The 18,161-nt window shown below is 41.9% G+C and overlaps 1 protein-coding gene across 1 annotated transcript; it reads right to left on the bottom strand.

The window, feature by feature from the left end:
* Nucleotides 1-273: 273 nt before the first annotated feature.
* Nucleotides 274-16,596, bottom strand: LOC132985211 (kelch-like protein 29). Its single transcript, XM_061052463.1, has 6 exons — nt 16,502-16,596; nt 14,740-14,920; nt 7,903-8,092; nt 2,872-3,016; nt 478-1,049; nt 274-443 (listed from the first exon to the last, which is right to left on the bottom strand). Exons 1-4 carry the CDS (start codon nt 16,554-16,556, stop codon nt 2,993-2,995), a joined length of 450 nt encoding a protein of 149 aa, XP_060908446.1. The 5' UTR covers nt 16,557-16,596; the 3' UTR covers nt 274-443; nt 478-1,049; nt 2,872-2,992.
* Between the last annotated feature and the right edge of the window lie 1,565 nt (nt 16,597-18,161).

Genomic DNA, 18,161 nt, shown 5'->3' with positions numbered 1-18,161 from the left:
AATAAAACATGGATCAACAGATAACTTGTATGACAACAGACACAGGTTGTTATTGTGCTTTTCTTTCCCTCTGGAGCACATGTAGCAAGTTGTCCCTAAGAGAAACAGAGTATGAATGAAATGAAGGAAAAACAGATCACCAGATGATGTCACCATCAGGCTGGAATTAAACAAAAAATAAATATCTCACCTGTCCAACATTTCATGGCCTCTCCTGGGTTAAGCAAGTCAACCAAGTTCAAAAGAACTAGTTTACATAAAGTCCCAATGTGTTTCATAAAAATTACCTCTTAAAATCCACACTCAGCGTGAATATAACTCCCCAAAGAGACTTTTATCTTCACTGACAAGAGAAAAACAGTCAATTCCTTCACTTAATTCGACTACTGAAAACACTTCTTACACCAAAAGAATCTTTGCTCTGTTTGATGAGACTTTAAAACCTTCCCCCGTCAAACATTATTCCCCAAAAGGGACATAAATTTCACCCTGCATTGGCTTTTACTGAGCTTCATCAAAGTATAGAAATATGGAGGGGAGGAGTTTACAAAAAAATAACTGAAACAATGATGACTTCATTAAAAAAAGGAGTTTACCAAGAGGGTCCCTGTGCCCGTTGGATGGAGGATGGAAAACGACCATGACACACACAGTACTGTAGGTTAGGAATTGTCACCTGACATGGCTGAGTAATTGAGTATGAGTACATTCTGCACAGGGCTTTTCTGTAGGTTGGGAGAAGAGGTGGGTTGGATTGAAGATAGACCAACACCAGCCCTAAACTGCTGTCACACACCGTCCTTCAACCAGAGGTCAGATGGTGTTTGGCATCGATCCCAGACTAATCGGGTCCAAGTCGCCCTCAGCTGCTCTGAATGTACTTCTTGATGGCCACACAGCCGTGTCTGAACAGAGGGCAGGGTAGGGGCTGCAAGGGCTGCAGGTGCGTCCACATGCGTGTGAGGGGTCGAAGGTCTCCAAGTTGCTGAGTGCGGGACCTTCGCTGTTCACGGTGCCTCTTGTGGCGTAGATCTTCCCTTCTAAGATCACTGCATAGAAATAATTTGAGATATTTTTGGTTATCTCCTTTTAATCCGAGAATCGATAATTTTGGATTTTTGGAACTACAAGTTTCCGGTTAGATTAGACGGTTGATACCACTCTTGTATTTGCCAGCTATCTTCGTACAAAGCTTATAAACTTTGGGGAATGGCTAGCCTGGCTCTGTGTAGCAAAAACCACATTAACACCAATAGAAGGCAGGATTTTGAGTTCTAGGAGGTTCTGAACAGGGTTAAAAATGTTCCTCCAGGACATCATTGTCTGTATTTTCAACTAACGCCAAAAGACCATTAAAGAATAAACAAATTAGTATGCTGATGTGTGAGGAGCCACACCTGTTTTATACAGATTTAAATAAATTAGGGGGGGGAAATTAAGTCGTGAAGACATTATTTAGACCCTGGTGCCTGTGGCTCAGACACACTGTGATGATCCACTGATCCCTAATTCCTGGGATCAGGGAAAGTTCCTGCAGCAGTGGAAAGAGCTAAAGTCTACTCAACAGGAGAAACTGTGTTAGGCAGATAAGTGGGTGAATGCAAGTGCAAGAGCTTACGGAGCTCTGATATGAGATTGCTGTGACTCCGACCAGCAGGAATATTGCTTATTGTTTTTTCTGGATACGACAACAAAGCCAGTCTGGGGACAACATCTCCATAAAATATGCTGCTTGTCTCGCTTGGGGCCACATTGAGTTAATTTGATATCATCCAACAAACATCTCAACATAGCCACAAAGCTACTTTATCAGATAGGAAAAACAAAAACCACATACATACTGGGTTATCATCCCCTCTCAGGGCAGGAGTGGGAAGTACTGAAAAAGCAAACATCTGTACAAATGTGCTCGTTTGATATGAGGAACACAAACAGAAGTATGTGTGCAGACAGGATTAAAACGGTGGCTGTGAGCTGATTCAGTCTTTGTACCCCTATTGGGGTTTTGAACAATCTGCATATACATAAGGTGCACACACGATCAAACAAAACACTGAGTTTACAAAATGTAGTCCTGTGGAACAAATTTACACCACTGTTGAGACTGAAAAAAACATTATTGCCTAATCCTCAGTCTGCTCAGAGAGAAAGCACAGCTGATCCAAAACACGGAGCGTGCAGGGTAAAGCCTGGAGCTGCTCCTCCTGATAAACAGAGGGGAGGTTCAGGCCTGCAGAGAGCTGAACGCACTGAAGGGAGAATATCAGCTCTCCTGCATGATGACCCTGCTAGACTTCATCCTCTCACACTGCAGATAGTGCTGTTTCTGAGTGTTTGTGTGTTTTCTCCTTTTGGAGACTCTGTGCTGCGTTCACTGTCCTCCCTCCTCTCCTCCTGGTGTCAGACTTAGTTAAATGTAGCAGAACTGCTGCCTGCTGTGTGCTGGTGCAGCTTATCAATAACTGACAACATGATTTATGTTATCAGGATGTGATCTCACTGTTGTTTGTGTTCATTAATCTCCCTGTATCAAGCAGTATGTGTCCACACAATGAGGAACAGTTTTATGCAACTTTTTTCCCCTTTCTTTTCTTTTTTTACACAAAAACACCTCCCATAACTTTACAAAGATTTTAAACCAAGCCATATGTTTATGTTATTGAGGCTACAATAAATTCCTGGGATTTTTTTTATTGATGTTATGGAGCAGTGAGTTTCTGCCTTTCTAGCAGATGTGCTATGTTCCTCTCAGCATGACAGGCAGCAGTGTTACTGATCAACCGTATCAAAATCAAGACCACCTTTGTTATTTTAATTTTTTTACCAAGGGACAAACTTCCACAGTGCACTGCTCTCTTAATAAAGTCTCACCTGCAGAACTGCAGAGAGTGGTTCATGTTGGGTGCGGCCTTGATGTTGCCTTTGTCTGGGTCATAGATGGTGGTGGCTCGAGCGTAGGCTCCTCCCAGGATGAATATTAACCCATTCAGACTCACTGCAGGGGCGTATCTGTTATCTAGAGATGGAAGGACAGAGAGCGAGGTGGGGTAAAGAAAGCGGAGAACTGTTGTTAGAAATGTGGCATCATTTTATTTTTCCATTATCCCTAACAGACTTCAGGTAGCAATAAAAAAAATCATTATTGCCATTCTCCAGATTGCATTCATGAAAATAAAAAAGTGCTGGAAACCATGTTGGGACTTCACAGCAATACAAAATAGTTACCCAAGTCCCCATAATTCAGGATTGTATTAAACCTTCATACCTCCACCTCCATAGATTCACAAAGACAAATATAATAGGAAAAAACACTGTAGATGTATTAGAAATACATGAGTGAATAGGTGAGATATTGCAAACTGTGCATTCTGTATAATTCAATCTGATACAGTGTATAGCAGAAAAACAGAGTTACTGAAGCAGCACCTCTGTAGGATTATTGATGAAGGAAAACTAAACGAATCTGTGGTTTGTGAAGAACGATGCCGCTGGAAACGTGCAGCTTGTGAGTAGAGGACGACGATTTCAAACTCTAATCTCACTTGAGCAGACTACAGCTGGCCAATTTACAAGCGGCATGAATTATGAACTCACACGACATGTACGCCGCGAGATGCCATCCTTGCAGGTTTTCTGCCACAATTTACAATTTACAGACACCCTGTGATGCCTCAGTAATCGTGAAGGAAGCTCTAAAAGTTTGTCTGGAGTTGCAGAACTTCCTCCCTCATTTCTCTGCCTATCAGCTGCTGCGAGGCGTCCAGCATGATGAGTCAGCAGGTCACTTCTGGAGGTCATCTCATTGATATGCTGCTGCCAGTCTTTCCCAGCAGGTGTGTATGTGTGTGTTGCTCTCTCAGTAAACATCCGACGGATTGTTGGAGAAGTAGCATAGGAGTTTAAAATCTCCTCATCATTTTATTCGTCATTACCTTTTTCTCTCAGCACAATACATATCATTGTATGTGTGAGTCAGGTTGCAGCCACACTAGCAGCTCTGTGAGGATGTACTTAATCTACATACAGTATCAGTCTTAGCATGCTGTGTAACGCAGTTATAAAATTGCATGTTGCCATCTTACACTTGTGTGTAAGGGTTTAAACACGTGTATGAATACTTAACATGAATTATAGCTGTTATAGCCCTGCTGTTGCCTCACAGCGAGGAGGTTCCTGGTTCGAATCCCCATCGGACAGGAGCCTCTCTGTGTGGAGTTTGCATGGTCTCCCTGTTCATTCTCTGGGTACTCAGGCTCTCTCGCACAGTCCAAACAAATGCTCCTTAGGTCAGTTGGTTCTTAATCGTCCGTAGGTTTGAATGTGAGTGTGGCTGGTTGTCTGTCTCTACATGTCAGCCCTGTGATTGACTGGAATTCAGTCCAGTGTACCCTGGAGGGATGATCAGTGTCATGTGACAGTCAGATATTTCATTTAAGATTAAAGTGGACTAACTGACTGACTGACTGACAGAAAGAGGTAACCTTTATTTCTGCTATCAAAGACATAAAGAAAAACAACAACGCTTATCTATAGAGCGCCACAGGAACGAGTCCTAAAACCCGGAAGTAAGTTAGCATTTGAGCGCCATGGGGTGCAACGTCTAAAAGTCCCTGGGGATTTTGAATGGGTTTGTGGTTAGACGCCTGAAATAAGGTCTGTGGTTAACACAAGCTTAAGAGATGTTGGCGTTTTGTTAGACCACATAAACTACGTTAGGTAATACCCCCACTTGTGAAGTTTGAAGTTTTTTACGCGTCTTTAAAAAGGCGGTTGCTAACAAGTGGCTAAATGAGACTACAGTGGTTGTCGGGGACATTAAACGTCATCACGCCGGACACAGAGGCCGGGAACTCTCTCACTAGTCGGAGATGTCTCATGTAGGTTTAATCTTTAGATCAAGGCAAACAATTTATGAAGCTACGCGGATTAGTTTATTGGAAATCGTCTGAAGCATAACGCTAGTGACGTCACAATCATCTGACCGTGGTGTAGTTCACTTGTAGCATAACGTTAGCCTTTTACTTCTGTCGGCCGCATTAACGCTTCAAATGTCATAAAAATGGTGTTCATGTGTGAAGATTATCCTGCTGAACAAAACGCCTACGCTTCAGAAACGGGCGTTTGCCACAGAGCTTATTTTCTGCAATGATCCAAAATCCCATAGGCGAATTCTCGTTAGACCCCATGACCCCACACCGCTTCCTGCTTCTCTCTATTGTGGACCTGCACTAAGCAGCAGGTTCGAGGTGCTTGTACGAGTACTGTGCAGGTTTATTGCATTCTTTTTTAGGTAAACCTCAAAGGACTGCTGTCTACTATCATCCTCTCAGATTTGATTTCTCCCTCATCCTCCTGACCTTTGACACAACAAGGATAGAGTAACGATGGATAGGCAGCTTCTGTGATGATTGAAAACATTCTAGTTCTGAGGAGAACCACGCTCACACAGGGTTTTGTATGGATTTGCAGCTTTGAGGTTCATAATCTTTACAAAAGAAATCTATATGACTGACTATTTTGTACATAAAAAATACTACTGGGAATAAAACCTAAACAAGTTTTAACACAACTGATGATAGAAGCAAAGCTGTACCTGCGGAGAAACATGGGCTCTCACACTCTGTTACAACTACTTAATCAGAAAGTCTGGGACCCCTAGGACTGAGGTCAAGGTAACAAATATACACACACACAAAATGCAACTGATTTGTGGCTGCAGTCTAAACACCCTGTTGCCCCCTTACATTCTTTTCTGATTCTTGCACCAACACTGCAGATATCTAATTATTTAAAACCCTCAAGAAAAATCATGTATTTATCATTGATTCATTAGAATGCATGTTTTCTCGAACCAAACCAACAGAGTCCTAATGGCACAGGCTCATGAGGGGATTGTTTAATTAAACTTGAACATTTACTTTACTTTGTTGCCTATTTATTCATGAATATTTAATGTAAATACTAAGGATCTGAGGCAGAGCATGCTGAATATTTTAACTTTATTCCTGAATTAAAACAAAGGTGACTGGAACATGAACAGAGACTTCCAAAGTCCCTGCCCTTATTACTCCTTGGAGCATGCTGTAAACATATGGGTCAGATTAGAATCCGGGGTACCTGCCTTCAAGGATTTAAGCATCCGTACATAGGCCGTGCACACACAGCTGTATTTGTGTCAGTCGGTGAGACACTAATCACAGATCGCAACGAACATGCAAAGGGGGAAAGTAGTGTGGGGTTGGGGTTAGGAGGAAGAGTAGAGATGGAGGCGAAGGGTTGATCGAGCAGCGCTCACACTAAAATCATCAACGACACAATTTCACAGGAAGAACTAAACCTCAGTATCTGTTTGCTTGCTGGCTGTCAGAAGCAGGATCATCTATACACTCACTCTGTCTGTGTGTCTGTCTGTCTGTGTGTTTAGGACAAAGACATAACTTAATGGAAACATCATGCAAGCACACATGAAGCGTCACCTCCTGGCTCATTACATAATTCATGTGTGTGTGTGTGTGTGTGTGTGTGTGTGTGTGTGTACCTGTGTCCCTGCAGGGTTGTATAGTTATTATGAAGTTTGATGGTGTGCTGTGTGTCTCAGGGTCTCTCTACATGTGTGTGTTTCTTAGACGTTACTCTCACTTCTCCTCTGCCAGCTGCTCTGCCAGCCCTTAAACACCATTAAGCTCTCAGCACTAACACATGTTACATAATAATACATTTGCTAACAGGAGTCATGCTCTTGAGAGTAAGTTTCTGAGCATTAGAGCTGAGGAAAGTGCCTCCACACATTTTGACCCAATTTCTCTCTGATTGCTAATGCACTGAGTGTTGCCTGCAGAAACAGTACGCCACAATTTGAGAAAATAATCGCCTTTAAAAAAATAATGATTTGGACACCTCCAAGAATCCTGAGAATCCTTCATGAGCCAACATGCTAAATGGGATCATTCAGCATCAGACATAGAATCTCTAAGTGTGTGTAAAATGAATCGAAATAAACTAATACGCATTTTCTGTTGTAGCTTTAAAGGAAGAACGAGTGACTTTTTGATCCAGTAGATGTCGCTCTTGAGCACCAGCATGAAACCAAAACAAACTGCTGTTTGGCCACACCTGCCATACTGTTCTCAAAGTGTGTAGCTTAACTAAACAGAAAGAATTAAAATATGTAAAAAAATATTTGTGATCTGTTCAAGCTTAACAAAATGAGCCCAAGGATTACTCTGACCTCTTATCAACATGTTGAATGTCTTTTTTAAATTTACACAAATGTTGCTTTAAACAAGGAATTTTCTTTTTCAATTTTTAATTGGATATTTCTAAAAGTTATTTTGTCACCTAGAGCCTGTAGAATGAAGGATAATGCTATACTCATTCACAACCATCCCTGTGATGCATCTTTCAAGGATGTACAGTATTTCTTGTGAACTTGTGGATAAAATCTGCATAGAAACCACAGCTGTTCTGAATCACGCTCAGTTGTTCACTGTATATTTTCTATGCTACCTTGAAGTTATGATAGCTACGGTTAAAAAATAATAATAATAATCTGTTGCTGTGTCCTTCACAGGTCTCTGGTGGCTCCATCTGGAAAGTAGCTGCAGGTTTGTGAAGTGAGAACTATAAAGTCTGGCCAATAACATGTCAGAGGGTTTATTTGGACCAATTAGCTGTGGTCTGCCGATTTTAATGAAAGCTTTAGCATGGGAGGAGGGGGATTAATGAAGAATCTGAGTACACTGATACAGTCATGTATGAATAACAAAATTACAACTTGAAATGGCAATCAGGACTCTACAGTTTCACCAGGCGAAGTCAAGCACATGACATTGAAGGTGTCTCCATATTGAGTTCTAAAAGAATCTGGTCTCTATCAAAGGGTCAGACTGTGGGTGTTATCACCTCTCTAAGTGATTCGATGAAGCTCCAGGTGTTGCTCTGTGGTATGAAGGACTGGAGGACCCCAGCCGAGCGCCCAGCCTCGTTGACCCCTCCGAACACGTAGACCTTCCCTCCGCACACTATGGCTGATGCTGAATTTACCGGCTTAGGGAGAGGAGAGACCGTCTCCCACTTGCTGGTGATTGTGTACCTGAAACATGAAAAATGTTAAATCTTTATATTTGACCTTTTTTTTTTTGTGTTCACACTGTCATTTTAATGTTTCATGAATGAGACTTTAAAAAATTAGGTGAGGGGCTTGGGTGGCTTGGGCTTTCTTGCATCATGCCCAATTGTTTACGGGGAGAAAGCAAACTCAGAATGCAGAACAAACACCTAGCTGTGGGAGTGTCAACCACATGGGGGAAGGGTTACTGCCCTTTGTGATCTCACAAAGGGAAAATCTTGAAACGGCCTGTTTGAGCACACAATTTTTGGAGCAGGCAAAAGACATAGAGGATGGACTTTTCTCATAATAGGGGGGTTTAAAATCAGGCTAGGGACACATAAGTGTTAGAAAACCATAGTAAAGTGTATTGAGCATTATATGTGAACTTTTAATTACTTTGGAAACCTCTGATGATTCAGAAACAATTGAAACACAGTCAGTCATGTGCTACCACACACACACCAAGGATATACAGTAATAATCTGATTGCAAATGTTCCTAATGAGCTGAAATGCTGCTTTTTGCTGCAGGGCTGACCAATATAAATAGCTAAATGCCTACACCACCAGGATGATGAAAAAATACCAAGACTGAGACCAAACATTACGTACAATGACAGCAATTAAAGCACTTACACAAAGCAACATGTGTTTGGAGCTACAAGCCATTAGTCTCTGGAGTCAGGCTGTGTGTCAGCGCCAAGCTTTGGACCTTTTTCACCGAGCTTTGGCAGAGACTTCACCAATGAGCTGAGAACTCAGCAGACCCAGACTTACACAGACGCAGCAAGATGAGGGGACCCAACACAATGTGAACAAGACCCTAGTTATAATAGTGTGTAATCAGACATCCAGCGGGCAATAAAATGTGTGTTTCTTGACTTTCCATTTCTGTTTGGTGTGTTTAGCCTGGTGTGTTAACAATATAAACCCTTGTCCACGTGCCATTGATCATAGCAGCCGACTGCATTCCAGCCGGAGAAGGCCTCATACACAAGCCGCAATTTGATCCTGGAGCTTTTTTAAACACTTCTGTTTAATGTGGTGGAGGTTAAGGTTGTCTATTTGTCAGAAAAGAAAAACACCTTTACAGTAACAATGGAAGCAATCAGTCAATCTCACAGCTCATGAAAATGACTGGATACACATCACTTGTGATTTACCTTCAAGCATTTCTAATGAAGTGTGACATCAAGAATAACACTAAAGAGGTTCTCACAGGGGGTGTGTAAGGTTTGATTGCATCTCCAAGCCAGAGGAAATGGAGAGAGAAGAGAGTGATAAATAAAAAATAAACATCACACTTATCACTTAACTAAAAACTAGATCTCTGCAGTTCTTATCGCTGCACTTCTTCGTTAGACAGAATTCATCACGTCTTGTAGGAGTGTATCCATCAACATGTTGAACTACTTTTATTGATTTTGAAAAATATATATAATCACAAAAACTGATCACTGCATGAAGCTGTGTAATCGCCTGCAGCTCCTGCCAGACTTGTTTCCTCATCCTTTCGGAGAAGATGCTGCAGGGTCACAGCAGAACAAACAATGCAGGATTGTCTTCTTTTGTGTGGGAGAGAGACACAACGAAAGACGGATATGAAGGGTGGACAGATTGTGAATGAATAAAGGGGCCAGACTTTAACCTAGAATTGTCTCTGAATATGTAATCTTCATAAAGAACAACAAGTTCATGCTCCCAGCATGCACTGCAGCTCACATGTCAAAAAATCAGAGCTGTAACTCGATATGTGCTATGTATAACAGCGACCCACACAGTGTGATTGTTTTTATGAAAGAAAACCTGCCAATGTTTCTCTGTTCTTTGTTTGAACTCTCCTTAAAAAAAACATCAGGTTTAATTACTACAGCTGGAATGAGACAGTTTATGTGGAAATATACAGCCACACCTGCCATGTTTGTTTGTGTTGACAGCAGATGGATTTGCCGTGCTGCCGTCTGTTGGGCACCAAGACCAACAAAAACAAACACACATCTCTAAACCAGTGACATTAGTCATTATCTCTGGATCTCACTCTCTTGGTTAAGTTTGACCAGAACTTGGAAACATTTTGGTACCTGGAGCAAACAACTGCTTTCAATTCATGGTGGGTTGTGGACATAGAGTATGTGACTATGTTGCACACCTTTAGTCTAGGGAGGCCCCTGTTGGTCACAAATCTGTTCATCTTAGAATGTTCATATCTGAAGGAATAAAACATTTAAATGTTGAGCTGCTAAAAAAAATACCTCTGAGAGTGGAGCAATCTCTTAAACCATTTGTAAAACAAAAATGGCAGCTGTGAAGCAAAATGAGAAATCACCTTTCAGCTTTTTTTTTGTATGGACTGCATTGTGGTTGCTAAGAGAAATGCTTGACTTCTAATTATACCTCACATTCTACCCTAACCACTGATAATTACACAGAAATGTACTGCTGTTAACTAACTGACTGCATGAAAAACTGGACGACTGTGGCAGCTTTATATCACTATTTATCCTTATCTGTGTATTTTTGACAGAGAAAAATGGAAGGCAAAAGAGAGAAAACAGGACAGGAAAATCACAACAGCAGAAAGAAGGCAGAATTATTTGCCTGTTGGTAAAGGCTGACATTGTCCAGAGTGTCAGCCCATTATTAATCATTGAAGGGGAAGCACAGCTTGTACTGCTCATTACCTGCAGCCTCTCTCTGCCTTTCACTAATACCGACCTCAGGCACACCTGCTGCTGCTTGACCATGTTTTAATATCTGGCAAGCATGCATGCACACAGGCAAGCACGCACACAGACACATAAACACTTTTGGCATCATCTACCTCCATATCAACCCCCCCATCAGCCCCATTAGAAGACAAAGAAGAAGAGATGCCATCTTTCCCCGAGCATTTCAGACAGTTTTAACATATCTTGTCTTGCAGGCCCAAAAAACACTGATCAGCTTCTGCCCACCTAATGAGCTCTGTGAGGAGAGGCAATGGGCAATGAGACAGAGGGTGTAGGACATGAAAGATGCGGGTTAAAAAAAGGCTTGGCATCTCTGGCGGTGGAGCAGAATGCCTAGGCTAGTTCTGGGCTGATTGAGGTGACCACATTCAAGAGTAAATCGAGGGCTGGGGTTTAAGGATGAACAAGTGCCTTGACGGCTCAGTAAGGGCCAGCACACTGAAACTCAAAGATGTATAAAAACATGCACAGCTGTTCATTATAGCAGCAGAGAGGCTGGATTGGCTTTGGGAAAGGACAGAGGGAATCTTCACATGTGTCCATTGGTTCCAGTGTGACAGATTGTGCAAAGCTCACACCCTAAGGAGGCCTGCACATAAACTCTCTGATCGTCTGTACTTTGCTTAAATCTTCTTTGCTTGCTCCTCTCCTCTCTCTCCTTATTTCTCTGAATCCTTTGCTTGCAGGGTCCCAAAAACCTAAGGCTACAACGTGATGGGAATCTTCTTTGCTATCAAAATCCTCACCCCACTGATTTGTTCCCCACAGTCTCCAAAGAGAATGCTGTTGGAAGAAAGCTAAAAAAGATAAAGTAGGACCTCCATCTTCAAATTTTAAGGTTTAATGTATGAAAGAGCAGCCTGTTTACAAGCCGATTTATGGGTACATGGCATTATATGTGAGCTGAGGTAGATTGAATGTGTCATACTGGCCTTGTTCCTCTCTTCATCTTTCTATCTGCAAAGGAACAGATCTCCGTCAGATAATCCTCACACAAGCAGCCAGGAGGTAAACCATTCCTCAAAGAGCAGCTGTATCCTCTTTACATGAGAGCAATGTGGAGTCTCTCCCACCCCTGCTGTCCCACAGGAGGAGATCTTTCTCTGGGTGACAGCCATCCTGACATGCACACCGCATGTGGACATCAAGCACTTCAGGACTTGTCACTTCACTGAGCCGTCCACGGACTGTTACTGTGTTTAGCGTGATAAAATCTTCCACTGGTATATTCATCTCACTGCATCTTCTTTGTTGTGGTTGAGTGGGTTAAATTCCCCAGCAATTCACTGCAACTAAGGTCTTGCAGGCATTATGCTTAGCCTAATGCAGACTAAGGCTCAGGCTAAGCCACCATTTTTTGAAATGGCCCATTGAGTTGGTGTATGAGTAGGTGTGGAAGTATATCACCACTGAATGCCACACTCATGCAGGAACAGCCAATGTGCTAGTTAATTAGAAACTGAAAACTACACATGAACCTCTCTTCACAGCTTTTTACAGGCTCGTATATTTATGTACTGCATACAAAAAGGTAATTTTAGTTTGAAAAGCCATAAAAAGCCAGTGGACATAATCAGTGCAAATTGCTCCTCTCTCCTCCAGGCTTGTTTGCTAAACAGCTCGACATCCCTGAAGAGAAAAGCTAGCTGCTGTACTCAGTGTCATGTCGCAAACAGTCTGCATGCAATATTAAGTTGCAATGGAGCTCTGAGAATGCACAAACCTGAGCATAGTGCATGATAAATAAAACAAAACCATCTTTGATTGACACATCATGAGAGACTTGTGAATTATTCAATATCTGCAATCCTGTTTGCCAAAGATTAGCATGTATAAAGCAGGCTCAGGGTTCATGATTGCAAGTTAAAAGCGTCCTAAACTTAACTACTCCTGCCCCTATGATCTGTCAATCATTGGTGAGGAGAGTGGAGACCAGATGAGCCCACTCGGTACTTCCTGCTGTGCTGGAGTAAGGAGTCAGGGTGTTGGAAGGTGAGGAGCCCTGGCTGAAGCTGGCTGATCTATGCAGACATGAAAATCAACAAAGGTAGACGCACCAATCTATGCATAAACTCTATGAAGTACAGGTGACACACAGAAATGTAGGCTAGAAAAGATTGTCTGCCTGTCTAAACAATCTCTGAATGAATCACTTTAGTAGAAGAGTAAATCAGCTCTGACTGTTGGAGCGTTTTCTTAGCCTTCAGATACAAACTCGACCAGCCAACTGCATATCAAACAAGGCAGCTATTCACACACACTGACAAATTATTTCTGAATATTATTTGTTCTCCAGGTGAAGAAACTGTTCTTGAAACCTGTGCAGCTATTCCTCCATCCTGTGGGGAGGATGAAAAAAAAACATTTGAGTATCAGTTTCCTTTATCTCCTCTAGCCAGGGTTTAGTCCTGCTGTGGACTGGCTGCCTCACTGCTGGAGTCTCTACTCTCTTTAGAGTCCAACAATGCTGAGCTGCAGCAGAGCCAACTGAGTCTCATAGCAGAGACACACCTGCCAAATCTGATGGGTTGGCTACAAGAAAAAGGATCAGCAGTTAATGAGGCTCATTTATCAAAGCAGCTAGGAACAAAAGCCTTCAGAGAAAGACTGAAAGGGATCTGGATAATCTTCCACAGCCCGGAGATCTATGTAAGGATTCAAAAATAACTCATAATTTAATGATTCTTTACAGTTAAAATATTTATTTATATATATATATAACATCAGGTACTTTTGTGTAGGACGTGGGCATTGGGTTGTACAGGTTAATGAATTGTTTTAAATAGTTTCATAGCTGTAAAATAAGGTTTTGACTAGAATTTGAGCCGGACAGTTTCTGACAGTGAGCTAGTTCTCAAGTTTGATATTGTTCTTATTTTTAAAAGCTGTTTTCACATATACACTCCTGAAAATATCTAGGCAAAGAAGGTTAAAGTTTTATGGCGCTGATAACTTACTCCAGTTGCTTTGGTCCGTCAGAAAAGCTTCATGGGGAACAAATAAAAACTCATCACTCTGTGAAGCCATGATTTCTCCAAAGCTGTGAATGCCTTCGATGCACCAGTAGCTTTAAAAAATAACCAGCTCAGAGACTGAGGAATCAAATGCATATCCCTTACAGACAAATCTTCCATCCTTCCCTTTCACAAGGACACAGTGTGGTAGTATTGTAGGGTAATATCAAATTAGCCTATTTCATTTAGAGGACTGTTGAGCATTGTGAAAAGCTTTGGAGATCAATCAAGCTGTTGGTAATGAGCGGCAGCGGCCCGCTCTGATAAACCCAGTAATGCTCTTTTGATAACATGGGTTTATCTCGCTCTGCTGTGCAGGAGGAGGAAGCTTATCTGTTGGAACTCACTCAGCCCAGGTTAGAGGAGAAATGAGGAGCAGAAGTATAAAAGTCAAGAGGAGAGAATCAGACGATTGAATCTGAGCAATCTCTATTCATGTTTTATGCCACTAAGAATCAGTTGTACTCAGTCTTTGTCTGGTCTTGCGCTGGAGTTTGGACAAAAAGCACAAAAACATGAGAAGCAGAAAGTTGACTGAAAGGACCGCACAGGGCGACCTTCATAGGAAGTGTCTGCAAATTGGTGTTGCTTAAGTGGATGGAATCAGACACTGTATGCCACTCTGCTCTCTGAAAGCAGTTCCTCTCTCTCAGGCCCCGCTCACAAACAAGTAAAAGGTGCTCAGTTGCTGCACAATAACGCTCACATGTGTGACGATTGAATATGCTCCAACACACATTCACACCTGCATTCCAACTTTCTACTCTCGTAGAAAATGCAAACTTACCTGTCTAAATGCTTTTGCAACATGCTGCACTACATTGCTGCATGCTGCACCATCTGCCACGTTCTGACAGACTGCTGTTGATGTTTTGTGTGACTCTTACCTCTCCACATGGTCCAGGTTCCCTGATACTCCCAGTCCTCCGATGGTGTAGAGCTTTCCGTCGTACACCAGGCTGTTGTGTCTGCAGCGAGCCACCGTCATCCGAGACACCAGACTCCAGTTGTCCAGCAGGGACATGTAGCACCAGACGTCGGCCACCATCACACCGCCCTCTGTGCCACCTCAAATATATTAGTATGTAAACAAAGTGGCTATTTGGAGTGTTTACTTATCCAGAAACCAGGGACTGAGAGACTACATGTAGTTTATTTTGAAAATCTTTAAGCTTAAAGCAAATTCCAACTAGTGTAGATTTGCTCTAATTACATTTTTTTACTTTAGCATCAAATAGTAGGACAATGATGTAAACATTAAAATACTAATGTTAATCTCTTTTCTTTAAAACGTTTTTACTTATGTTGTTAAAATCTCTACATTAGGTGTGTTTTGTTCAGAAGTGAAAAAATAACAGTGAGCAACTTGGACAACTTTTTATTGACAGAAAGTTGTTTGTTGATGTGTTTGCGAGGGAGTTAGGCAACCATCATGTATTTTATGTAACACCAGCAGAGTCTCAGTGACCCTGCTCTGTCAAAAGGTTACAGACTGGCAGCCTGTTGATTTGCTGGCAAGAACACCTCTGATTTCTCCTCTGGCTGTCTGAAACCTAGATGACACATGCAGACCTGTTCCAATGCCCAAACACAGATTTACATTTATATGAAAACAGGGAGAGAAACATGCAGGACAAATCATGCTGCATTTACACACTGCAACGTATGTAACGGAGAAATTCAGGCTGTCTCTGGTGAAGAAACTCAAAAGTGTCTCATAGAGGGAGTCACAGACTGCACAGTGTGTCACTATGGAACCAAATAAACTGTATAGCACTGCAGAGACTCTCAAGCCAATCACAGAAAAAAAGTCAAGTTGATAAAATGGCTCTACAGAAGGTAAAGAGAAGAGACATTCTTTAACAGAAAAAGGGATTCTTAAGAAGGACATTGAAGTCATCTGCAGTGATTTTCCAAGTAACAGATGTCAAGTCAAGTCCACTTTATTTATAAAACTAAAAAGATGTGTAAGTTTGGAGGGGGGCCACACTTTCAAATCTGTTTCTCAAAAGTCACAAGAGGTTGATGTTGGACTGAGCAGCTTCATATCTGTCAGAGTGAAACTGTCCTCACTGAAAGGTCATGGATGGGAAGAGAGGAGATCTATGTCATTGCCCTTCATGCTTAGTGTGACCTCAACTAAAGAGATCAGAGATTCCATTTATTTTCCTCAATGTAAAGCCATACTGTATTTTGGTTTTCAAAAATGCTCAAATTCCTTTCCAAAAGAGATGGAGACCAAACAATTTACACACAAGCCTACAGCTATGTGAGGAAGAACTTTGATGCTTTAAGCTAAATGCTTAAGTTTGCATTTTAACATCTATCCAAACGTGTTGAGAAAATACAGTCCAGTCACATCCTTACAGCCATGCTGCTGGCAAAGAAAGCTATATCAAAATCAAAGTGATCAATCATTTCTTAAAAACAAAAGGTGAAACAAAGACTTATTTCTCCTTCCTGAGTGCTTTTGAAATATGATTGAATGAACAACACTCGACTAAACCTATGACATCAACTCTACTGCTCCCCTGTGAAACTAAATGACTGAGACTGCAAAGCCACAATTGTACTGACATTCACTTAGCTCACCTGACCAGTAGATGTTGTCCCTGTTGAAGGGCAGGCTGGCCAGCGGGTACCACTTACTGTTCTGACGGTTGAAACAGGTGACTGCTGTCAGGGAGCGCTGGTTCATCCCCATCGTCTGACGCCCTCCCACCAGAACTATCTCCTCTGCTACACCTGGAGGACAGAAGTGGAGGAGGATGATAGATGAGGAGGGATGCAGGAGGATGAAGATGATGATTGGGAAGCACAACGGAGAGAAGGAGAGGTGAGAAAGCAAGCAGTCAGGGAATGACTCCTAGTTTATAAGAGCCAAGTTTGAATCAAAGCCTCTTTGAGTGCTGCAGTACCTAACAGGTTGAATGTTTAGTAGCATGATGCTTAACATTAAAGTCCATGTATAAGGCTTTCAAGAGCAAGGTAAACATTTTCATACTTTTAATAATGGCATCCTTTCAGAAAAAAACATTTTAAATGTATCCAACAAGAACCTTGAAACTTTATAAAACTGTATAACTCCATTATAAAGAGTGATGGTGCTGCCATTCGACTTTGTTTTTATCTCATCCTACACATTATACAAGAGCTACTGATACAATCATTTGTACTGTAAACACACTCACAGTCAGTGGTGGGCCCTCGGGGCCAGTAAGGCCATCTCTGCTGTCAGAATCCCAAACTTACATTTTACAATTCAATATATTGTTTTTCATTATTACAATATGTTTGTTCCCTTTAGTTTAAATCCATTTCATAGCTACTCTCTCTCCCTCAGTTGCGTTGCAGTGTCATTCTGAGTATGAGGTTATCACATGAAATAACAATAACCTATAGTTGTGGCATCATACTGTAATGAGGTCATTATGACTTTAGTAAGACAGCACTGAAGGCTCAGGTGTAAAATGCACGGCCCACCACTGTTCACACTAACAAACACTGTTTAGGTTTAAGAGACACGCAAAATCAAGAAGTGGGGATCAATTTGAGTACATTTGTTCATGGAGATGTGCTGAGTCTTATATAAACACAGGTGCTGAGGACCTTGTGTCATTAAGAAGATACTTTTAACACTTCACTCTTGTTATGCCCCGCCATAAGGCGGCCCTATAGGGCTAACAACAAACCACACATTGACCCATTAAAACACTTAAAACACCTTAACAAAGCCAAAACAAAGGGATTTATTATCAACATGACAAACTATATGATAACAAAGTTCAACTTAGAGACTAACTGACAAAAAACAACAGACAATCCCTGACTGAGCGGCACAGCAGTCCCAACTCCAAATGCCTCCTTTTCCTGCAGCCAGCACTGGGCTTTTAAGCACTGAGGCCAGGTGTGCCTCGTTGTTCAATTAGTTGCTTCACCTGGGCTGGAGACACAGGGAGTGGAGAAGGAACACGCAGCATAGGGAAACATACAGCCGTAACACTCTGATAATCCTTACAAAGATATGTGCTTTCAGACACATATGTACAAACACACACATACATACACATACTCAGAGCTACTGAATAAAGAGACACCAGCCTTCAAAAAACACGTTAACAGGTTGGCGGGATGCCACATGTGTGTGTCTCGGGTCATCTGAGTCTTCTGTCTTCAGGAGCAGCAGGCTCCAGAGAGCGGACAAGACAACAAGCTGCCAAACAGAAATGAGCTGTGTGTTCGTGAGCAGCAGGCAGGTGGAGGTGAGAGAGAGCGAAGAAAAAGGAGGAGGAGAATCCTGAAATACGAA

The sequence above is a fragment of the Labrus mixtus genome, chromosome 12, assembly GCF_963584025.1.
Source record: "Labrus mixtus chromosome 12, fLabMix1.1, whole genome shotgun sequence".
In the NCBI taxonomy this organism is placed as follows: Eukaryota; Metazoa; Chordata; class Actinopteri; order Labriformes; family Labridae; genus Labrus; species Labrus mixtus.
Note: the sequence above shows the minus strand (reverse complement) of the source record. Positions and strands in the feature narration are given on the sequence as shown.

Bases quoted from the DNA above. Each gene is read 5' to 3' on its own strand.
- LOC132985211 (XM_061052463.1), bottom strand. From the start codon at position 16,556: ATGGGGATGAACCAGCGCTCCCTGACAGCAGTCACCTGTTTCAACCGT. The intron at 8,093-14,739 runs GTAAGAGTCACA...TTCATGTTTCAG, and splicing joins AACCTGGACCATGTGGAGAG to GTACACAATCACCAGCAAGT. The intron at 3,017-7,902 runs GTGATAACACCC...TTCCATCTCTAG, and splicing joins TCATCGAATCACTTAGAGAG to ATAACAGATACGCCCCTGCA.